This window comes from Dicentrarchus labrax, unplaced genomic scaffold, assembly GCF_905237075.1.
Source record: "Dicentrarchus labrax unplaced genomic scaffold, dlabrax2021, whole genome shotgun sequence".
In the NCBI taxonomy this organism is placed as follows: Eukaryota; Metazoa; Chordata; class Actinopteri; family Moronidae; genus Dicentrarchus; species Dicentrarchus labrax.
This window is the reverse complement of record NW_026136714.1, coordinates 1,676,842-1,701,001: the sequence shown is the minus strand read 5'-3', so window position 1 is coordinate 1,701,001 and position 24,160 is coordinate 1,676,842. Positions and strand designations below refer to the sequence as shown.

The 24,160-nt window shown below is 40.4% G+C and overlaps 1 protein-coding gene across 1 annotated transcript in view; it reads right to left on the bottom strand.

The window, feature by feature from the left end:
• Positions 1-24,137, bottom strand: part of slc15a4 (solute carrier family 15 member 4) — a 31,188-nt gene extending 7,051 nt beyond the window's left edge. Inside the window, exons 1-8 of the mRNA XM_051421688.1 lie at positions 23,859-24,137; positions 22,077-22,692; positions 19,065-19,357; positions 18,211-18,352; positions 17,882-17,962; positions 15,220-15,400; positions 11,296-11,454; positions 7,111-7,269 (exon numbers count right to left, since the gene is read on the bottom strand). Of these exons, the coding sequence (XP_051277648.1) occupies positions 7,111-7,269; positions 11,296-11,454; positions 15,220-15,400; positions 17,882-17,962; positions 18,211-18,352; positions 19,065-19,357; positions 22,077-22,655 (1,594 nt within the window). The 5' untranslated portion in view covers positions 22,656-22,692; positions 23,859-24,137. The remainder of the gene's footprint in view (positions 1-7,110; positions 7,270-11,295; positions 11,455-15,219; positions 15,401-17,881; positions 17,963-18,210; positions 18,353-19,064; positions 19,358-22,076; positions 22,693-23,858) is intronic.
• Between the last annotated feature and the right edge of the window lie 23 nt (positions 24,138-24,160).

Here is a 24,160-nt window from a genome sequence, read left to right as displayed (position 1 = left end):
CTTCCATCTCAGGGTTTTACATGACTGACCTCAATGCTTACTTCAGAGAACAGAGAGGCAAAATATTTGTCCTTCAAGCCCAGCGTAACTCTGTGCAAATAACCTTAAACTAGTCTGTATAATGCCAAAAGCTTTGATCAAAACATGGCAGTGTTTCACACCAAAGGTCGACATACCATCCACCTCACTGCATTACAGGCAGCTGTGTCACAACGCAGCCTCAGCTAACGCAGAAGCCTTCATGTTCTTGTACATGATTTAACAGGGCGTGCTTTGCTACTGATCAAAGAGCAGGATTAACTAATTTGAAACAAGGGATGCCGGTGCATTGCATGATCGCTTGCGATCAGTGGAGCAGATCACACTCTGTAATGTCACCATCCTGCATTTAAATAATTCTTTTCAGTCTCTCTGTGCGTGCTCTTGTGGATAATTAGAAATCGAGGGGGAATAAAGAAACACCGCGATGATAGGGTGAATAACACAGGAGTGATTCTTCGTCAGTGATCAGCGCTGGGCCATCTCTATAGCTTGAAACCTTTGATCTAGGAATAGAGAGCTAGCTGATGACTGAATTTCTGCCAGAGCATTAATGACATGAGTGGCAACTAGAAAAACCTGACACCCCCCCGACACAGTTCTCACTTCTTTTGTCATCCTAACCTGGTCAAAAGTTTTAAGCTGTGAGAAATCTTTCAATAACAAAAAGCAGTGTTTGAATAATTCATGCAGTGCTTGACAGGAGAGCACGGTAGGAAAAGGGAAGTGCATTTGCAGCGAGAGCGCTTGTATTTTCGATCGATAATTCACCTTACGAGTCTGCCTCTGCAGTCTTAATTAACAGCAGTATCGCTTACCAAAACAAGGCATACTGCAAACAAATTATGTCAAGGGAAGATGTGTGTATCCTGGCTGGAAAACAGCAATATGCAGAGCGTTAAGTAAAATGTGATCCATTTAGAGTAGAATATGGACAGTATGGAAATAAGTGCTGGATAAACAGCAACATGTTCAACACTGTCTGAATGTCTGTGCTGGAGAAAATGTTGTTACCGCAGCCTTAAGATTTTTCTGACAGATGACTGGCTCTCAACCTTCGTTCCAGATTTGAAAACCTCTCCCTTAACTAGGACCCACAGAATGAAAAAGGGGGACTGGCATAAAAAAGCAAACATCACATTTTTTTTTTGAACAGTCCTGAAAATTGTGCAAGGTTTCAGTTTTGTAACGGTTCTTGTTCTAATTTCATTATACATTAAGTTAGGCTCTGCCTCCTCCCTTCAGCCTCCGCCCCCCAGGGCCCACTTGGGTGCTAAGCATTTTCAAAAATATGGAAGGCTAATTACAGCAGCAAAAGACTAAACAAGGACTTGCTGTAAAACACATTAATGAAGCCCATAAATATTTGACAGTTATTTTAAAGGCAAATTCTTTGCAAGGGAGAGAACAGTAGAAACCAATCAGAGTGGGGTGTTGTGGGACATGCCACACAGTTTTTCTCGAAGACTTCCACACGTGTTCCTCTGTGAGCCTGTTTTACAGCTGTGAGTTAGTAAATGACAAGATTGTGATTACACTGAATGCCCCTACAGAAGGGGTCAGCCATCTAATATCTGAGTGATATAAACTTGTGGGACAATTTACCTGCGAGCGGGTTCGAGCGGACCGTGTGAGTCCAGATGAAACGGGTCAATATCAATTTAACGTTTGAAAATGGATCAATTGATCTAGACCTTCAGTGCAATGACCCAACATTTTAATGCTTCGATGCATTCAATGCCATCCTGCGCCTTAGAATGAAATCAGAGCGGGAATCAATGCATTTTTGTCTCAGCTATAAATATAGTTATTTTCTGCAGCTCTCCTCTTGCTCGTTAAAACTTTATGATTGGTGCTGGAGTTTTGTAAATGGCCACAACATGCTGACTACTTTTATGTGCCCTCTGTTGCTTCTCTCTAATCTAATGCACGAAGCTTCTTCGAAATCGAGCCCTTTCACACGGAATAAGAGTTCATGTTAAATTTGCCAGATCTGACATTAAAGGCTCCCATTAAAACACTGACATTTCACTGAGTGTGATCCAACACTTCATGAGCAGGATGTGCGAATGTCAACTCACTCTGAATGTCTGGACACGTCCCAGACATCTGATATAAGATCAGTCAGGGCTTGAATACTGGCCAAAGAAATGGCCAAAGAAGCCATTTCCTTTCACGTGACCATGGCATCTAACAAAAAACCAGTCACTTTAAATGGATGATACTTCCACAAAAGCCGAACAAATGCAACAATAGACGATTCCTAGAAACAAAAACCTCCTCCTGTGTAAAGAATAACGCTTGTGAAGAAAGTAAAGGTTGATCTTTGATTGACTTGGCCTACTAGGGTAAAACGGCTCGATGCTTTCCCTGACAGGAAAGGATGTGATGGTGTTATACCAGGCCTGTAAAAATACCAAATAAAAGAGCGTGATGGATGACTCCTCATCCAGATGTGACCACAAGGGGAAATGATGTGCCGTGGGATTTGAGGGATCAATAATTGCAACACATAAGCCCACTATGTTTAAAGTTTATGAACAGATGTGGCTGAAATACTGTATAACCGTTTTCATCACGGCGTTGCAGACTGATGGGTGATGGGCTGTGGGCTTTCAGTGGCACATGTGGTCATTCACTCAAACATGCTAAATGGGAAATTCATTCGCTTACGGAGACTGAAAACTCCAAGAACAAGAGGCAGGCATGAGAGGACTTTGAAAAAGCAGCTTTTTCTTTGGTAATGTTCTTACTATGGGAGTTTTTGAAACTCACAACATACATACTCATGTATAATTGACACAACTGGGATTATGCTTTACAATATTTCTTTTACAGATGTTTTTATATTGCTGTTAAAAGGTTGAGGAATGACTGTAAAAGAGCCACAAAGAATAAAGTATTCTCATTATAAATTAACATGTTGACTGTTTTATTGGTTAATCAATTACTCATTATGTCCTAAATGGCTGTACGATGTGGTAAAAACTTCAAATTGCATCACAAATTTAATTTTCACTGAAAGAAAAAAACCTATTAAAATCATGATGATGTTAAATTTTTTGTGGTCTGTACCAAACAAACATGTTTTCTTTAAAGATTTGTAGATCAGGGTATCTCTGCAGCTCTATAGTACTTCATTATAATGCCGTTTGTCACACATTTTATCAAAATATTGCAATTTCTGGAATTTGGATATTGCCCATGGCCATGTTGCAATTTTAATTATATTTCGATTAATTGTGCTACACAACTTGTTTTGTCCAAAACCCAAAGACATTTAGTTCAATGTAATTGATGACTAATAAAAACAGAAAATAGTGATACTTTCTGCTTTAAAAACGTATTAATCAGTTATCAAAACAGCTAGTCGATGGAAATAGCTTTTTTTTTTTTTCGACTACTCAAAACTACTCAAACTCACTACTTAAATCTTTTGACTAATTGTTTCAGTTCTAGCTGGTATAAACTTCCCTTGTGCGTGTGGTGTAAATCAGAGATTAACTGCAAACATTATGGCGTATAATTTAAATGAAAAATGTATTTAAGTCAACTGCTTGCCTTTATAGTGTCTCATTAGGTAGAAATGTATGACACAGACACACAGACACACACACACACAGACACACACACACACACACACACACTTTACCCCATACACCAACTTTCAAACACACTCAATAACAACATTATCCACACCCACCCCACTAATGTCTACTTCTGGACTCTTACCATACCATGACATTAATCATTGTAATCGTCATTGTTTTATTGCGTATACACCGATCAGCCACAACATAATGAGCACTGACAGGTGAAGTGAATAACACTGATTCATTATGGCACCTGTGAGGGGGTGGGATATATTAGTCAGCAAATGAACACGTGTGGGTTGGGACCCCCACTAGCTTCATGGGGGGGTTGCGAGGCCTTCTTGATTTTATGGCATGTAAATAAACATACTGAGTAAATTAAAATTTACACAGTAGGACCTATATGTGTTTGGTTCACTTCTGTGAAGAAATGTAAATTAAAAATAAAGTTAACGTAAATTGTCTAATAGAACAAAAGCCAAAAAAATAAATAAATAAAAGCATATTGTTGAGTATGTATGATTGTTAAAAAATATTTAAAAATGCAGAGAGAATTGTATAAAAAGTCCCCTAAACAGAAAATAATCTGCTTAAAATACATTCAAGTCACTTGTTTTATGCAAGCTTCTTCTGCGGTTACCGAGTTCACTGCACAGTTTTTAATATAATATGAAATATCTATAAAATGTCACTTAAGCAGAGGTTGGGAACCACTGGCACGCTCACTCACTCACTCACTCACCCTTCCCTTTTGTCTGTTCTTCATTACTTGCCCATTAAGAACTTTAACTAAGAAACAGACAAATTAACATTTTTAGTCACACAATGACCTTACCCCTCTTTCCACAATTCATCACCACATCTACTGTGGGCATTCCCATGATCTTTACCTCTTTGCCAAACCAAGAATCTGAGACTTGAACTTCACCAGCTGGTAACCGTAATGAAGGACAGACTCTTCATGTGACACTTTACCTATGCTGACTAACATTAGTGAGACATTAGTGGGAGAGATGGAGCTACAGCATGACAGGAGAGCTGAGCATCCAGTGTGATGCCAGACTAACAGTGCCATCCCCATGTAACGCTCCAGGGACAGCTTTACTTAAGAGAAGCAGGGCTATGTAATCAGACCCCCAGCCTGTGATTAATGTTGCTCATCTGTCTTCAGGCCCGCACAGCTCAGTACAACTTAGCACAGCTCACCCAAGATGCTGTTTACTGCACACCATTTCGCCTGCAGCCATGGAAATAAGTTGAATCCATTCCACCTAGAGAGCCATGAGATGTGGAAGAAGCTAACATGCAACAAACTGTAAAAAAACAGCCACAAAAACAAACTGCATGAATCCTGACTGTATTTAATGGCTAAGCTTTGTGCCATGCGCCTTTTATCAGTGGCCAGGAGGATGTTTTGTTCCATTTCTGAAGCTCACCTTTTAAATGACTTATTCTGGAAAGCAAAAAGAAGTCTTACAGGCAATCCGGCTCTAGTTTAACTGCCCCTCAAGTGAAACAAGGCTGAGCAAAAGGATGGATTTATGAGGCGCGCCAAGCATCCTCCAGTGCTAACATCATCAAAAGTACCTCCCTACCTGTCGGCGCACTGTATTAATGAGCTATTAGGTGTTTGTGGGTAAACAATTTACAGTGTTGGCTTATTTACCGCATGCTCAGGGAAAAGTGCATCTGCGTTGGGAGCCTCCTCTTGCTAGGGAGCCCATCCATCTGCTGCCACCACTGTGCTATTCATTCCACCACTTGGACAGATTTACACAAACCTTTTGTCGTTAGTCTGACATGTCTATTTATTGTAGGAAACACTCTTAAAACAAGAGCCCCCCTGCCGTCTAATCTACAAACTCTTTAAGTGGATTTTAAATCAGAACAAGCTATGAAGATTCTTATGGTATGTCCCTGGAAAATAAATTTCTGTATGTGAATCGATACCACCTATTCTATTTCTGTGAGTCCATACATACGGTCGATGTGTGAAGTCGATAGGGCACTAACAGCAGGCCTGACAACTGTAATGCTCAGTTCAGGAAGATTATGGACAGCCCAAAGAAAACTGCATGAGTAAAGATCAATCACCTCTGTACTGAAGGTATTCGGAAGAGAGTGGCATCGTTCTTTAAGTTTAACCGCAGACATCTTATGTAGGATCCCCCTATTAGTCTGCATGCATGTCAAATGAGCTCAATAAGACACACACACAGACACTGGAATCTGTGCAATGTCAGGACTCATAAAGCTCGATATACCACTGTACAACATTATTAATATTTATTCACAGCCTTTTAGTGGTTATTATTAGTAGTAAAAAGCATGACATACACTACCAGCAATTAAAGAACAACATTATTATTCATTTAGAGTTGTGTTTTTGACCACCTGGTGATTGTAAGTGCTAGATCGATTCATCAGTCTGATTAATCTGGCATTTTGAGATGATCGGCATTGGCTGATGCCTGCACTTGGGAGGCCGGTAAACAAAAAATGTCTGCAGGCCGCCTTGTCAGTGTTTGGTAGCTGGGGAATGATGTTAGCGCTCCCCCTGTGAGTTTTGGGAAGCTGGTTAAAAAGTTAGTTTGGAGCCCTATACTGTAACTCTTGTGCATCCTACTGCTAAATGTTCTCTGCCAGCATTGTCTTTTATAACCGTCACCATCTTTCTCACACCCTAAATGACAAGTAATCTAATCTAAAGCTGTTACTGGCTGGTGTAAAATAGATATTACGTTATAATGTATAAAATAATGCAGTTTAATGACGTCAATTTCAAGATACCATACTCCACTAGTCATGTTCTGAAATCTACACCCTAACCCAATGTATTGTTCTAACAACATGTTAGTGGCTAAGATAACCATATATATTAGATTGTAATGTGCATGGAATAATGGAATACTACATGACTTTGTTTTTATATCAGCATTATATATTGGGCATCAGCCTGTCTGCTCTCTAAATATTGAAAAACCCACATTGGTCGCCCATTTGTACACGCACAACATTCTCACTCCTTTTAGCTCTGTTTGGTCTCCACTAACTCTAACGCTGCTCCACTATGTTAACCAGTTGCTAATCTTACTGTATGTATGTGTTTGGGGCTGAGCAGGTCGAGTACAGTGAGTTTTTAGAGCCTCTATGTTGAAAACAGCTGCCTGCAGAGGCCAAAAATGACGCCGTGAGAGCGGTGACAGTGAAGAAAAACAGTAAAGTTGCCAGCTGGAAAATCAACACAATGAGCTCAAAGGAGCTATAAAGCTCCGGCGAGCTGACAGGAACAGCAGAGTCAGGTGAAAATTCTCTGCGGCTTCATCATTACGAGTGACCCCTTTCACATTACAATCCGTTGTTATTATAAAAATATAGACTGCAGCTGCTTTACTTTATGTCTTCTAGCTCTTGGTGGTGGTTTGCAACAATGACTGCATATATTTGGAGTGTATTTATAGGCTGCTGTATCTCTTACCAAAGTCTTTGTGGGATGACATCCAGCCAATCTGAGGGAGGGAGACGATAGCCAGCAAACCGGAGCCCACGAAGGAGCCAACCCCAGAGAAGAAAAAGAAGAGCCCCATGATGGCGCTCTGCATGGACTTCGGGGCCGCAGAATAGGCAAACTCCAGACCTGCAACAACAGGAGTAAATATTGTTTATAGGCCATTTCCTGTAGCAAATAAAAGCGTAACGTAGCCTGTTATATCACTCTATTTAGTCATGTGCTTTTCCTGAACACGTCACGAGTTCATGTCTGCGAGCGCAAACGAGATAACACTATGTAATTGGGTATAATGTCTGTCTTTTACATGTATGTGCCATGATGGGTTTTTGTTGACAGTGACTGGGTTCCTTTTACTATATTGTATGCAAGACCAAAAGGCTTCCTCTGCAGCTGCTTGACAGATAAATTTCCATGGTGGCACTGGTCTGTGGTACCATTGTCGGGGATCTACTCTGCATAGTACTGGTCTCCAAAAAACAGTTATTTCTGGAAAACACATCACTCAGTATTTACTGTGTATTTAAAGAAATAAAAGGACTGAGAAAATGGGCAAGGGACCTAAGAGAAAGACGAGGAAGGAAAAAAAAAAAAACATCAAATATGTGTCTTTTTTTTTTGCCTAGAGATCTGTCTGCCTGCGAGCTGACATTGATAATTTCATGGCACCTCAAACATGTGATTTTTCAAATGAGGCCCTATAGCTACATCTGTCGGGAGAGATTAGGGAGCTGCGTTTAAATACGTTCGCCGTTTAAGACCTTCCTTGGAGGGGGACATTGCACACACAGTTTCCTTACTGATACCTGTGTTAGTTGTGCAAAAAAAAGAAGTAATCAGAAAAGGAATGAGATAAGAGCATGGCAAACATGAGGTTATTACTCAGTGGAAAACACGAATGCCCTTTCCAGAAGTTCACAATGATACATTTGTTTATATCCTAAGCTAACCTTTTGATAGCAACAGACATTGGTCAATAGCTATGCATATCGCAGGGGACTGCAAAGGTTGGGTGGGGATTCGCAGATACAGCTCTGCACAGTAAACAGCACAGACCAACATTGCAGGCAACGTTATGTTAAATCCAGCTCTTGTCTGACGACAATAATGCAATGATGTCAATGGTTTTCCCCACACACAAACAGCTTGACCTTTCTCGATGTAAGGACAGCATTATGTGAGAAAAGAAAAAGAAAAGCGTGGAATATAAAATGTATATAGAATGTTTTCCTCTCAAGGGCATGGCTGAAGGGGTGATTTTTCTTTCTTAGAAAATAATATTAGCCCTTAACATTTTCAAGAGTGCAACACGTAATTAATAATATAGAAGGGAATTGTTTTACAACAGTCATATTCTCATTGCCTGAAAGCAGACTATCTTGGGTGGTGTAAGAGCAAAGAATTACCCGTCTTTCTACAAGACTGGGGATTGCAGCGGGGAAGTTAGAAGGCACCGGAGGTTTTAAACAGATTTATTCAAACGGAGGAAGACTAAGGGGAAATATTCCTCCTAACCAGACATATGTCACAATTCTGTCAGCCAATTTTCCTTGAGGTAAGCCCTGTGGGATGGTATGGAAGGAGAGAGGAGAGTAAGTTTATTTTAAGGATCCCTATAGCTTTGTTATGTCTGGATTTGACTTTCATAGGGACCCCGATAGTTTTGTGCAAATCCCAGTGTTTTATGGAAGGAGTTCTGTTCAAGGGCCAAGCTCATAATATGGAGGCTTATTAAACAAATTTCTGTAAGCATGGGTTTTAAACTTAAAGATGACGATTGTTCATTCCTACAGAAACCCTGCAGTGACTGGATCGGCTAGATAATCCTTCCACTGCGATGAGAAAACTCCTAAATATTAATGGTGCAATCTTCACTCTTGATATAGAAATAAAGCGAGTGCTGTATGGAAGAGCCTACAACAACATGACCCCTACTATTAGGAGAATGACTAAATCATGGCTGGAGGCCTTAACAAACTCGAATCACTAAGATAATTGAGGCCTGGGGCCATGATCATGACTGCAGCGAAAAAGACATTAAGAAAGAAAGAAAAAGCTTTACAGACAGATATAGACACAAAACAGATACACACAATACAAGGCAGATTCCTGCAGTGCATTGCAGAGTATAGAGTAGGATAAAAATGGGACACAGCTGCCACATTGCAATGTTCTGTATCACATTTCTCACAGACACAAACTCCCCTCTTTTAATAAAGGAGAATATTGTCGCTGTTGTTTCCATTCTTGTCTCGGGTGTTGCAGACGCAATTTGATATAACATTAGAGTAATTTCTCACTTTGTCACATTATTGTATTGCTGGGGCAATAAGGCCTTAGTTCTCACAGGTTTTAATGAAATGGTATTTCCTGTTTAGGTCAGGGCTCACAAAAAAAGAGAAAAAAAAAAAGAAAGAAAAAGAAATGAGAGCTGGCTTGCTGAACAGTTTTCAGCTGATTCCCTGAAAGTATCAGAAACAAGTTTGCAGCTGTCGGTTCCAGCATGCACTGCTCTGACCTGCTTTGATCCAATGCTTTTCTTTTTAAACCATTTTCCAGAAAAGAACAGGGAATCCATTTCTCTGGGGGAAGCAAACACTCCTAAATTTCCAGTGAAGGATCATGGGTGGCCTCACATTGATGAGCATATGTCTTAGAATGATATTTTCTGGAATGAATCATCTGAGCAGAAACAGCAATACAACTCTGAATTTAAATCAGACCTGGGGCAAAATTCATAAACTTCCTAGTGTGAGAAGATGGTGTTGTGCTGTTTTCTAAAAATATTCTCCAATTTTCCGTTAGTAGATAGATTATTCATAACAGATATCAGACATAAAAAAGGTCCAGTGTGTAACATTTAGGAGGATCTATTGGCTGAAATGGAACATAATATTCATAAGTATGTTTTCATTAGAGTATAATCACCTGAAAATAAGATTTTTTGTGTTTTTATTACCTTACAATAAGACCTTTCTACAGTATCCCAGAACAGACACTAGTTTGTCGTGGCCACCGTAGTTTCTGCTACATGCTTGGGAACCAACAAATGGTTGCAAAAAGCCTGCTGGCCATTAGGATGAATGCAGATTTAAGGCACTTCCATATTGGCTTCACTTTTCAGACCCGGAAGCTTCATCTACTGTTTCTTGTACAGTCTATGAATATACTGTTAGCTTTAGTGTAAGTAAATGACTTTTCCTTTGTTCTTGCAGTCATTAGACGTTATAATGAGCTCATGTTTAAGACACATTCTCAGCCTCTTTGGTCTACATTCAAATATAACTGTCAGCACCCTCGAAGTGCTGGACTGATAATTAAACATAACATAATTTCCTGTGTATTCAAGTGTAATATGTCCCTATGAACAGCTGGGGAAGCATGCTAATTGGATAATTAGGAGTTGAACTTGCACTACAGTGCAGTGCAATTTGTCAGTATTATCTCTCTCTCTCTTTCACTGTGATTACTATTACATATGCTGGTATTTATTTATTTATATACATTTATATTTATTTTACTAGTTCATAGTTTTAAATGTCAACACACCAGCTGAATAAACATGGAGGTGAAAAGTTTATGTCATAATGTTAATTGTGTTGCCACAGTGGGTTACACCCTAAGGGATACATGGTACAGTATAAAAAGGTACATATCTGTGTATTTATCCGTCTTATTATTGACTGTATCTGTCTGAATAACAAGCAGAGGAAGAGTGCTTATGTGAAGCTGGTCATCATCATTTAAAATTTTAAAAGGTTACTTTATCCACACCTTATTTATAAAATGTCCCATTACTGAACAATGTCCTGCTGTGTGTGAGAAAATCAGGATAATCAATTATCGATCGACTTCTTGCGCTATTTACTCTGGACTACAACCCGTAAACACATTAAGCTGGTTCAGTCTGGCAATGAATCAAACAAACTGTTCAAAAAGGGTTTAGACATTAGTCTTCATTGCATTCTGCTTAGGTGAAGGGGCCCTACGTTTTTTTTTGCCCACAATCCACTCAGAGTGGCTCAGTGTGAAGGTGAATCAGTCTGGCTGAAAGCATGAGGCTCATCACTTGAGGATACTGTATTTTACCATTAGTCTGAATCATGTCAAACTGACCGCAGTGCTAAATGAGACACAGATGTCAAGCAACTGTACCTGCAATGCTGGCAAAGATTTCGCTGATTCCTATCAGCACATACTGAGGCACTTGCCACCATATGGGCAAATCTGCGGCGTAGTAGATAACGTTGCCAAGCACCTGGTCAATGGTACCATTTGATTTGACGATCTCCAGGCGTTTTGTCTCCAAAATACCTGAGGGGACAGACACAGAAGCAATTAACATGAGCACATTTAGTTGAGGGTAAATGGACAAAACATTGCCCTAAAAGCTATAATTCTGCAGCAGACATACCAAAAAATAAAAATAGGACATCGGGTGAATCTAAAGGCTTGTATATTTCAGTCAGGATGAAGAAACACTCGTTAAATTATCACCCTAAAGTCCATGACACCAACAAACAGCCAGAGAGTTGGACTCAGTGACAGTCCATTAAGCATTTAGCTAGTTTTAAGGCTACTCTAGCACTTCATTAAGATCACATCTGCACGCTTCCATATTATGGCAGCTAGAAATGGATCAGTGTAGACGGTTCAATAATAAGAGCCAAGCAGTTGTCATCAACTGCTGCCGCCTCCTAAAAGCTTTATTCGATAGCTATTATCGTGTAACCAGCGGCTATTTCCAGATAACTCCCAGAGACAGCCTCCTATCATAACTACACTTAATGCTGTATTTGAGAGGAGTTGTAGCCTTGTAATCCGGCTATCCTATAATACCAGGCCTCCATCTCAAACAGTGTGGCCACTGGGCTGCCCAGAGCAACTCTCACTATAAACACACATCCCAATTTTTTTTTCCCCTTACTAAACATCAGACATCAGACAACCCAGTGTGATCCCTGGCAACTCTGCTCTAGCTTTTATAAAAGATGGTTGTGGATACCTAAAAGCCATTGAGCTTCAACCAAAGCAGATTAGGACATAAAGTTAAGAGAATGTGATAAAACATGCTAAAAAAAAAAAAAAAAAAAAATATCTTCAAAAGCAATGTCAGCACAGCTTTCCAGAGCCGGCCCCAGTATGCAGCTGAAGTCTGAGACTGCTGGACACAAACGAAAAGGGGATCAGAAACAGTCCAGTGTCCGCTTGACAGCGTGTCTTCAGCTGTCCCTTTGCACTGCATGGGAGGTCCAGCCGTCCTCGTGTCAGTGAGCGCAACAAAACCCTGTGAAATATCGCTGCACCAGTGTCATCATGGCATCGTCCTGCACATCTCGTGCACACGGTGATGAGAGTGATCCTAACTCTGAACAGCCGTGGTGTGGCCAGTGTTGTGGACACAGGGTGGCAGGCTGACAATGCGATGTGTTGGATGGCTATTCTCTGGGCAAAAGATGCCACACTCGGTCGTTCCCAGCTAACCATCTGTCAGTCTATGAACACAACATGATTTCAGCTATTGGACAGATGAAGATAAGCACTGAGGACACACAGAAAGCCAGCTGAGGGAAATGCAGCTCAAAATGTAACAACAGCATAAGGCAGCTCCAAGGAGTCAATGTGTGTAACTGAATTAGTGTGGAGCAAGGCAATGCTGGGGATAAACAGCACAGAGGCTCAGCAAATTATTCCTGGATGAATAATGGTTAAAATAAGACGGAGATACAATATCATTAATAATGCAGCTCATTTTACAAAGTACACTACCGTACTGATTTGATCCACTCGCCTGATTTGACTCCTCAAATCCAGGTCAGAACTGTGTTTCACACTAGCTGTGCGTTCACCTACTGTTGTGTGACCAATGGCCACACCACTGCACCATCGTAAACCCTTTCTTTCCACTCCCAGGACTCAAAATTGCTTTCTGCAATATTCTGAATTTATTTAGCTTGAATTCAAATGCAAGGACTGCACTTTCTTTCAAGAAGCCAAATGGAAAAGTAAATACTTGAATGGCTTTTGAACATCAGAAATGAACATGTTCGATCACCTCTAGGAATGCTCATGTCCTCTGAAAAGAAAATATTACTTTAAAACGAGCACATTAGACATATTAGATGTGGTTACTAGACCTTTTACCACATCTCGCTGATTGAAAAGGATGTTTCTGATGGGCTAAGTCCGGCTTTCATAACGCTCAGACTAGAACATCTGAAGACTCTCCCTCAGCAAACTTTCTCATCCCACTATCACCATGTCTATAAAAAGTAAGGCACACAGATGAGAGTCCTGCACCCTTTTCTCTCTCTTACCTATAAAATCACAACCACAGTGGAAGGACTAACAAAGACAGGTTTGTTGAGTTTATTTTGTTTCTGTCCACTGAATGAAGTTACGATGACATGCAAGGTAAAATTACTGTTTTTATCTATGGAGTCTGGTGGCGAGAGATAAACAAAAGGTCTATCTCTGAGGGATCCTTTTTCCCGCTATGTTGTCAGACATTTAGAATACCAATCTGAGCCTGTCAGTGTGGCAACAACAAGCCCTTTTTGTGGGCATAGGTTTAAGAATTAACACTGGCTTATGCTATGGGCACTGCAACCCTTTTTGTAAATGTTTTCCAACTCTGAATTAAAGCTTTATTTTGACCCAGCCAGCGTTGGTGAGTGAAAGATTTCGGTCCGGTTGCCCGTAACGCTCATGGTTTTGATCTGACAGGCCGGTGCTCTAGTGCGACATCTAGTGGCAAATACATTTTGTATATAGAAACTTGAAATAGTGTATTGACCATGTGGCCTTTTACACATTTTGCTGTCAGGTGACAATAAAAAAAGCAAGAATAATAGTAATCACTAATAAATAATGACTATATTATGCAGATGAGGATGATGAGATTTACCAGACTGTACAGTAAGTTTGATCTTATTGACAGGTGCAATTATGGGGTTGATCATGCAGAATACACATATAGAATCGCTATGTGACAACAGGTAAATAATATCTGATATTGTTGTTAATTTAAAATTCATGGAAACTTTTAGATCTGGACACAAAAATCTCTTAGTAGCCAATCCGATAATATTGATATATCTGTTGTATTTAATATGCTGAACTTCTGTAGACATAATTTATCTTGATTTCAATTTTTATGAACAAAGTATTTAATAAACTCACAGAAAAATGTAATTATCCCTCCCAGTAGTTGTCAAATTTGATTCAGTGCATGTTTAACAGTCAATTGGCAATCTGGTTGAAGCACACCAGTCAATATCTAAAAGGTCACTAATGACAGAGCATGTTCGTATTCTATGTGGCGGGTGTATTGTGCATCGGTGAAAGGAGAAAGGGCAATGGTTGTAGAAAATATAATGTGCATTGATTCTCAGGAGTGTTACTGATTTGCTTTCTTCCTGCCTCCAGGCTTGTCTCTCTCAAAACATTTTAGCCTGGATGTATCAATGCAGCAGCACCTGCTGACAGGCCTGGCTGAGACTTTATTTCCAAAATAATCCACAGGCTGGAAGTGAATAGGACTGAGCGGTGCAGCTGAATGCGGCGGGTGCAGTCACTCAGGACCAAAAAGAGAGATGCCACAGCTCCCCCTGTGCTCTACAGGGCAAAAAACTCCTCTTGGGCCTTTTTTCCCCTTTTCCAGGTGGAAAGTGATGTTGATTCAGGGACAATTACTACATCTGTGACAGACCATCTGCTGAGTCCCAAAAGAAAACAGCAGTAAAGGCAATTTAGTTATTAGTTAAAAAAAAAAAAAAAAAGATTTAGTGTATCATCCTTAAATAACCAGCAACAGTATTTCCCGTATAGCATGCCACATTTGTACCACTGTTAATGTCAGAAACTGACATCCATGTTTCAAAAGTCCTCCAAAAACAGTATATAGCAATAAAATTAATAAATTATGTAGATGTGGAACTACAGCTGTATTGCTCGTTGCCTTGGAAGTGCGGATCACATGTGGCATGTACCGCAAGCTCTAACTTTGTTGTTTGATTAGCGTTTGTCTGGCCTACTTATGTGACAGCACGGAGAGGGAATGTCTGTTGGTGCACTCACCCGCTGCCACGACCGACCACATAACAAAGAACATCCCCACTGCAATCCTCTTCAGAGAGGAAGGCAGCAGGCCGCGGCGTTTCAGGATGGGGTCCACCACTTTGTCCTTAAGGGGAATCAGCATAAGGATGAGCACTGCGTCAAACATGGTGAGCCAGGCGGCCGGGAAGCGGAACGTCATCTGTGGGGATGCAGAGGAGAAACATGAGGTGCGAAAGGCAACAAAGCATGAAAACTACAAAGAATATCAGTGCATTGCAACACAATTCACCAAGTGTTTATGTGCATATGAGTGAGAGTGTGTGTACTAGGGGCTTGATATTGCTTTGGCACCCCCTGGTGGACAAAACCAAACATAATGACAAGTATTTATGCAATTCATAGTAAAAGAAAGCACAGTGTCAAAATCAATAAAATGTCCTTCATTTATGTCTACTATTGTCATAGTCATAGTATTGTTGTTTTTTACAGAGTAAGTGGCACAAAAGACAAAGTGTACTTGACGTAATTCAAAATAAATGTTTTCAGCACAAATCTAAATCTATTACCATAAAGTGTAATCTATGGAAGGAATAATTACACCGAGCAAACAGACTGGAAGACATATCAATCAGAGAGAAAATCCATTGTGAGCAAACAAAGCAGAGATGTTTTTTGCAATTCAAATTCCAAGTGCCATCTGAGCTCCTGATGGGTCTCTGGTTTAACACTTCTGATAGCATCATTTATTCTCAAATTGAATTTCCATTTCTTGGAGTCACCGCTGGCAATCTATACGCAGCTCCTTAGAGAGTGTTTTCCTCCCCTGTTTGCGCATTATCATATTCAAAATGATATAAAGTTCTAACAGAGACTTTTCCTTTGCCAAGGAAAGCGTGGCACGAATGACGGAACCGTCCCAACAGGCCCGGGTCTGTGGTGGGCATGATGCACCGCTTTTTCCACTTCCCCAAATGGACGACATACTGTAAGTAGGTACTGCACGCATATACTCTATATATACACTCCATAGCATGGCTCACAGGTTGAGAAGATTTACACTGTGTGATAACCATCTCAGAAAATCACAGTTTTACAGTACAATGGTATTACACACTTATCTTGCTATAGATTACAATGAGCCTTAAAGGAATTAAAACTATACTTTCACTTTCATATTGTGTTCTATGTTTTTCAATAACACTAATACAATAGAATTCAATACCGTACATGAGCAAATACACACAATATGATAACCACCGATCTTTCATACCATGGCACATTTCTACTGTTTACCTTTTGGACAATTCTCTAATATTTGCTTTTTGTGGAATACTGCATAGTTTTACCTTTTCAGACATTGAAATATCAGAATTCAACAATGTAAGATGGTAGAAATGGACACTCTGTTTAAAAGTGTTATTTCTGAAAAACACCCCATGAGTTGAGTTTCCTTTGTATATAAAAAGTCACAAGCCAACCACTTCTCTATATGCATCACAGAGTACCATAAAGGCTTTAAAACGTACAAATACCTTCAAAAAGTAAACTGGACATTCACGGATACATGAACTACATGTAGCAAACTCAGGATGTAATCTAATTATAACCAATTACAACACATGTTCTCCTGCCTCCCATTCCAGGTTATTATTATTATTATTATTATTATTATTATTATTATTATTATTATTATTATTATTATTATTATTATTATCATCATCATCATCATCAGTATGGGCTCTGCTTCTTTGAACAGACAGTATTTGTTCATCTCAGTCATTGAAATGTGTCAGGTGAGATGAGGGAGCAAATCACAGAGGCATCTACAGTAATCTCACTTCCCCTTTGATGTTCCAAAGTGTCGAGGCTGGTAGCAGAAAAGGCTCAGTTCCGTTTTTTAAAGACACTAAATAGCGTGTGTGAATGGAAGGGAAATAACAATACAGTTCTTAAACACTGTGGGATATCAGTAAACAAAACTGTCAAAGTCAAGTGCATGTTATTGTGAAATGTAAGAATATATATGTGTGCGTACTGTTTATATGTCATTAATACAGCAGTAGGTTCGATTGTGCGGTTTACAGGCAAGGGTTTCACTTCACATTTCCATGAAGTCGGTGCACTTCACTATCACATCAAACGTGCCTGTTCAAAAGGAAGACCAGGCGTACTGTACATTTCATGCTTCCCAGTCTATTCCAGTTTCATCATTTTTACACCTTTGATATTTGAGGAGTCGCGTATCACGTGGAGTAACTATGGGGGATTCAGTCATCAAGGCCCCTCCAGAACAAAACATCCAATGTGTCAGAGTGAGACACCAGCAACAGTACTCAGGAAGAATCAGTTGGGAGGTAAAATCTCAGCCAGGTTGCTAATCTGAGAGGTATTAGTCTGTGAGGTAAAGTTCTGACTTAATCCCCAAGGCATTATCAACCTTTGCTGCTGCCTCCAGCTGTTGCCTACCATTGTGTTGAAGTGACCTACTGACTCCTTTAGTTTCAGCACTGAAATCTAGTTTGGAGCTCCAAACTGGTATGATTTACTCAAGGGCTTTATACAGTAGTTGTTTAACATTTAACCAATCACACTGTCAAGCCGCAGATGCCAACACACTGAGGCTAGTTTTTAATTAAACAAGAAACAGGCACTTGGACAGAGTGTCTGCACTTAGGTTTACCTGGTGGGGGTCAGCAGAGCTGTTTGAGGCACTATCAGGAATCCTCAAATGGAGGCCCTGCAGGATGTAGGTTGTCTGCATCTGCAACGCAATAAGGAGATTAGAGTCTCAGCATGAAGTAATTCTCCACTTTATGATCACCAGGAGGTCTGGTGCAAAACCATTCTCCAATATTGAAACAGAAAATAATCTTCCCTCATATTAACACAAGCGTGTGCATATCTGCATCTGGAAAACTCATATTGTCGTATTAAATTCCTTCATATTTTTCATCTTGTGTGAAACGTGGCTCATACATTTTGATTAAGTGTGAAATGGGTTGATCTCACCTGGAAGTACACAGTCCAGTACGGGATGAGGGCAAAGAACACAGGGAGGATTTTCACCAGGGATTTCACCTCATCTACTTTCTCCTCTGGAAACTTTCCACCATAGGTCACTTTGGCGCTGTCTAGTAGTGTTGGTTTGTTGCTTCAGGGGAATAAATAAGAACAAAAAAAACTATTTAAAACTGGAGTATGATTTATGGCATAAAATAAACACAGAAATAAAAAAACAATTTTAGACTAAACTCTTAAAGTGTGAGTCTTAAAAAAGCCTTTTCTGTGAACATCTCACCCTTAAATAACAGCACTTCTAGAGATAGGAAAAAAACTTTATTCTAAAGCCTATAATCCCCATCTCTGGAGGAAATGTCTTAATAAGGAATTCTTGAAAGGCTGCAGGATTGGCCAACTTAAAATATTCAATGTCAAGTTTTTGAACCAATTGTGCTACTTTTGTTCAAAGTCAAGTAACAGCGCCTTTTAGAATAACTTTTCACCACAGGGAATGAAGATGAATGCCTGGACCAGTGGGGGGGGAAAGAATTATACAGGGGGATCAAAGGAGGCTTTAACATAAAGGTCTACCAACAACACCTAGTTGTGTTTCTCCGCTGGATCAGAGTCACCATCCCAGTAAACTTTGCCATGAACAAAAATACTTGCTGCCCTGCTGGAAAGAGCCTTCCCATTGAGACTGATGAATGCTTTCCTACACCACAGTTATTGTGAGCGTGCTGTTTGTCATTGAGGGGATGAATTGACCACTTTTATTGCCTGACAATACAGTTTTATGTTATCTTTTTCCCCATCGCTACATAAAATGCTCTGAAATGACAGACGTGACGTGCCGCTCTCACCGGAGCAGGTTGGGCTCCTTCGGTTTCTTGGAGCAGCAGGCGAAGCCCAAGATCTTGAACATATCTGTGAAGGCGCTGCCGTCAGCGGGCTTGCTGATGAAGACGGTGCGGCCCAGGAGAAAGACCAGGAAGGAGATGCCGAGGCACACAGTGGGAATGATGTAGCCGAGCACAAAGCTGAGATTCTGCTGAATGTAGGCCACACCTCCCAGAGACAGGATGGCGCCTAAGTTGATGCACCAGTAGAACCAGTTGAAGAATCTGCGCGTGGCCTCTGGTCCTCTGTCTTTGACCTGAGATAACACACAGAGCAGGATGACAGCAATCAGTCATGTGGTTGTAAGCAGGGCTGTGACAGTTAGTTGATTAATCGATTAGTTTTACACCATTAACTGCAACTACTTTGATAATCCATTAATCATTTTGAGTCAAATGTCCAAATTCTTTGTTTTTAGCTTCTTAAATGTGACTATTTTCCTCTATGACAGTAAACTGAATATCTCTGAGGTTTGGATGAAACCGACAGAAAAAAGACATTTTATGGACCAAACTACTAATCGAATAATTGATAAAATGGCTGTAATATTGTTAGTTGCAGCCCTAAGTGCTAACTGTAAGTTGGTACAACATACAGGGAGAATGTAAAAGCAATTTTATATTCGTATATAAAAAGACCTGCATGGACTTTGCTGCAGCTGTGTGTCACACCACTTTGACTGTCAACTAGCAGCTTTTGTCAGCTGTAAAAGAAGTGTGCTCATCAGCACTTTGATATGCAAGTCACATGAGGAAAATAACTCCAGGCGGACCGAATCTTAAGCGTTTAAAGTGCACTTGCATTGGTCAACAAAACATGTTAAATAGCTTGAAAAAAAATAAAAATAGAACTCCTGACAGTACATGACAGAGAAGACAAGCTGCGCCGAGAAAGAGGAACAACAATCACAAGCTGAAACTGACAAGGATGTGACGTCAAGTTTCATTCAACACATTTGGGTTTTTTTTTTCCCATTACTGAATGAATTGCCTCGACTGTCTACAGCCGCATAAAGTTGGTAGAAGCAAGAGATTTTTCTCCTTCATGTCGGGGAGAGAAACCAAAATAAACAGCAACTTCTGGTTACTTCTTTATCTGCTTACTGTGGCTTAGAGCATTCCAACTGAATCGGTTATGATAGCCTACACCATTAGCTTACTAAAACAGCAATAAATTCAGTTAAATGTCTATGCAAGCAAATAATATTATTCTCATAATGGCACTGATCCATTCCGCATACAGTTATCCTCGTGGAGGAAAAGATTATATCAGCGCGTGATGAAGTGGATATGTCTTTTATATGTGAGCACAGAAGATACAGCGGTACAGCTACAATTAACTATTGGGGAGATAATGTCACGGCATTCACGAGCCGAGGCTGAGCATAAATCTCTCTGGGGTTCCTCTCTGCGGATGTTCAGTGTAGTTAGAAAATGAGTCATTAAACTATGCAGGTGATTGCCATGTGCTTCCAACAACTGCATTTTAAAAGAATACGTACATAGAGCGGGGGGTACGTTTGTAGCCCCCGTTGTACATTTAGTTTTGACACAAGATCGATAAGCAGCTGTGTTCCCTCCAGCCTCAGGACAAGACAAACATTTAATTTACTGTCTTGTTTCAGTGTTGACCCTCCATCAAATGCAGAATATGGTGAGTAAATATTACAATGGTCATGAGCTGAGAGACATTACATCTGCAGTGACTCATAACAGGACAAAAATCGGATCTATCCCCCACCCACTCCTACACAGATGCAACAGCAGCCCCAGTAAAACTTCATGATTACTATACTCAAGTTGCATATTGATATTTTTTTCCCCCTTTAAACTTACAACACTGACTATGGCAATTTTCACTCTGCAAGAGGGGTGCAATTATTTCTTAGACAGAAATCGAGCCGCATGTAACAGGAAATCTTTCAATTTTACTCAAACCTTGCACATTTCAAGTATTAACAGCTTCCTCTCGCCACTTAATTAGGACTTTCAGCTGGAGGAGAATTAGTGGGAAAATTGTGCCTCAAAGTGATGCAGCTCCTATTACATTTTCACTACTCATAAAAAAGTAACATGTTTTGTCAAGTCTTATAATGATTTTCAGTTTAACAACCACTGGCACCAGTAAAATGAAGCTGATTTATTCTATGTATTGCTGGGTTTTTCTCTGTTGTGTGCTGCTGTAAGAGGTTCTGTGTTTCTCTTTTGTTTCACTCCGATGTATGGATTTTGCTTGATGTTGTTTGCGTATTGTGTGCGTTTGAACATGTTCAAAGGGAGCATTGAGGAACATGTGAAAATCTTGTAATGAGCCTAGTGGGCTCAAGTACTAATCATATTCACCACGCCAGTTCCCTTTGAAAGCTTTTATCCACCCCTGGTTAGATTATTTTGAAAAACAATCGCCCCATTGATGAACTTTCCCATTTCTATGGCTGCTTCTTGTAGAGCAGGGGTCTCAAACTGTCAGTACGGGGGCCATTTCTGGAATATTGCGCTTTCTTGTAGTACTTGAACGTGGAAGTGGCAATACCAGTAGTGGCCCCAACCCCATTAGAGTGTGAGACCCCTGGCTCATCATCTGGATAATCTTATATTATTTGGCCACCAAACTGTGTTGTGTTTTACTTCTTTTTACCACCAAAGTATAATTCCAGGCATTGTTCTTGTGTGTTTGTGTACATTAGTGTGAGTGAGAGAAATAAATAAATGCAGTCTAAAGTCAACTTTATAATGGAAATACTTATAAGCTGCCACGATAATCAAAGGCATGCATGTCTAAAAGGGAACTGTCACGGTGCAACAGAAATCCCATCACATGTCTAACCTCCCTGATGTTATACTGCATACGCAATCTTATACAGGCCTGTGTAACATCCTATTCAAAGGCTTTCTAGCATATTGAATTCTTTGTATCCTTTTAGCATTCTTTATTTGATGCAGACTTTTAAGATGGGAAAGTGGTTCATACTCTACCTGATCTGCCCCAAAGGGAGTGATGTTGGACTTCACAGTACCCACGCCTAATGCAATTAAAAACAGTCCGCTGTAGACTACTGGGCCACAATATGGGGCACGAATGGGGCAGGTTACATTGCTTGGTGGGGTACTGTTTGTGCTCAGACACTCCGCAGGTTGCACCGGAAACGCCACCTCTTCTCCACATAGTTGTATCCTGGTGCCTTCATTTGAAATGAAAGGGAAAAATAGCATGCCAAGAAAATATAGGATCAAACTTGAAGCAATTGTCCAGAATTTCCCAAGGTATGCGTCCGCCAGCCAGCCTCCGAATGGCGAAATCAGGTAAGTAACTCCCATGAACATCAGAGGCGCCTGACTCGCCTGAGTGCCCTCCCAATAAAAGGGGCTACCATTGAGAAAAAGGACAAGATTGGATGTAATGCCGTAGAAGGCAATCCTTTCCAATGATTCAGCCAGCAGGATGGCTGCACATGCCAGTCTCCTTCCCTCGAAAACTGAGGGTGGTGAAGGTCTGTTCCCAGAATCTGAGTCCAAAAGAGGGGTGCTCTCATTGGCATCCCTGCCGTTAGCCATTCTCAACAGGTTCTTCTTTATTAGTAAGAGTTCAAACCTGTAAAGAAAATACAAAAAGAGGTTAAAGATCCCTTCCAGACATGTATTACGACACATACAAATAGTTTTCTTGGAACAAACGATATACAATATTATCCCTTATAGTGATAAACACTCACAAAAGCACATTGGGGTGTATTTGCATTATTGGGATAATAAGGAATCGAGATAATTGGGAATATTTTGAAAAAGCTAACTATTGTGCAGTTTGATTTATTTTTTAATTGTCCCAGCTCAAAAGGACAGGGGGCAGTTTAAACACTACTAGAGTAGGGGTAGGGGGACCCAGCGGGTAATACTGCCAAAGAGCCCGCAACTGAAATGGGCTCATAGCTTCAACAGAGGCCAGCTGATTCACAGTGGCTCCAACCAGGACTCTGACTCTGGGATTGAAGACACGGCGGGTTCAGGCTGCGACAGGAGAGGAATGAAACGGAGGAAGAGGAGCCGGTTCGTAGCATGTTGATTTGTAAATGTTATACAGCATCCATCGTACTTGTTTGTTATTTATTCCGTTACACTGTGTTGAAATAAATCTCTCTCTTGCCATCTGTTCGGACACATTCACAGTCATTACCACTTTTTCTGTAAGCATTTAACAGACCGATGTTAAAATATATATTAAAATAATTAAATGAATATCATAAACACGCACTGACAAGTGAGGACAGCCCTAGAAATATTCATATATTGTCCCATGACTAATCCATAATTACTCCAGAATCTCAGTGTGTGTGTGTGTGTGTGTGTGCACTGGTGGCCTCAAGTTTCTACATCACACCTGTTCAAGTGTCATACTGGACCAGGTGTGACTTCCAAAACTATTGTTGATGTCACAAATCATGCTCGTGGGTCTGATTTTCCCAGTGAACACACAGAAACTTTCCACTTTGAGCAAATAAATGTGAAAACATCCTTCTAGTGTCAAACCCCGTACACACACAGCATTCACACATCACGCTGTAGGGACAAGAAGAAAAACAGATTTCTGACTGGAAGGGGACTTTAAAGTAGTCAAACATCAACACTGTTTACACACACTGTTTACACATAAACAACTATAAACATCTGAGTCACCCGAGTAGAGCCCCTTACTCATCTAACACACAAACAAACCTAGCTTTAGCACAGCGACAGCTTGCGAAGAGTGCGTTTCTACATTACCTTTAATTACTGAAACACGTCCCAGTGGTCCTCAGTTATCTCCATTAACCTAGAGAGTAGTTACCGCTCAAATGTTTACGCTGTCTCGACTTAAATCAACACTTCTACAAAAGGAGAACTGGAAGTCAACAAAAAAAAAAAAACACACACTGTCACAGTACTACCGCGTGACACATAGCTGTCACACTCGCGTTGCTCTGGAGACGATCTTAACGTGGAACGTAGCCGACGTGCCCTCTAAAGTTAGACGACAGCAGCGCATCCGTGTGACTTGTAGATCTGTTCCGTTTCCGCCGCCGCTG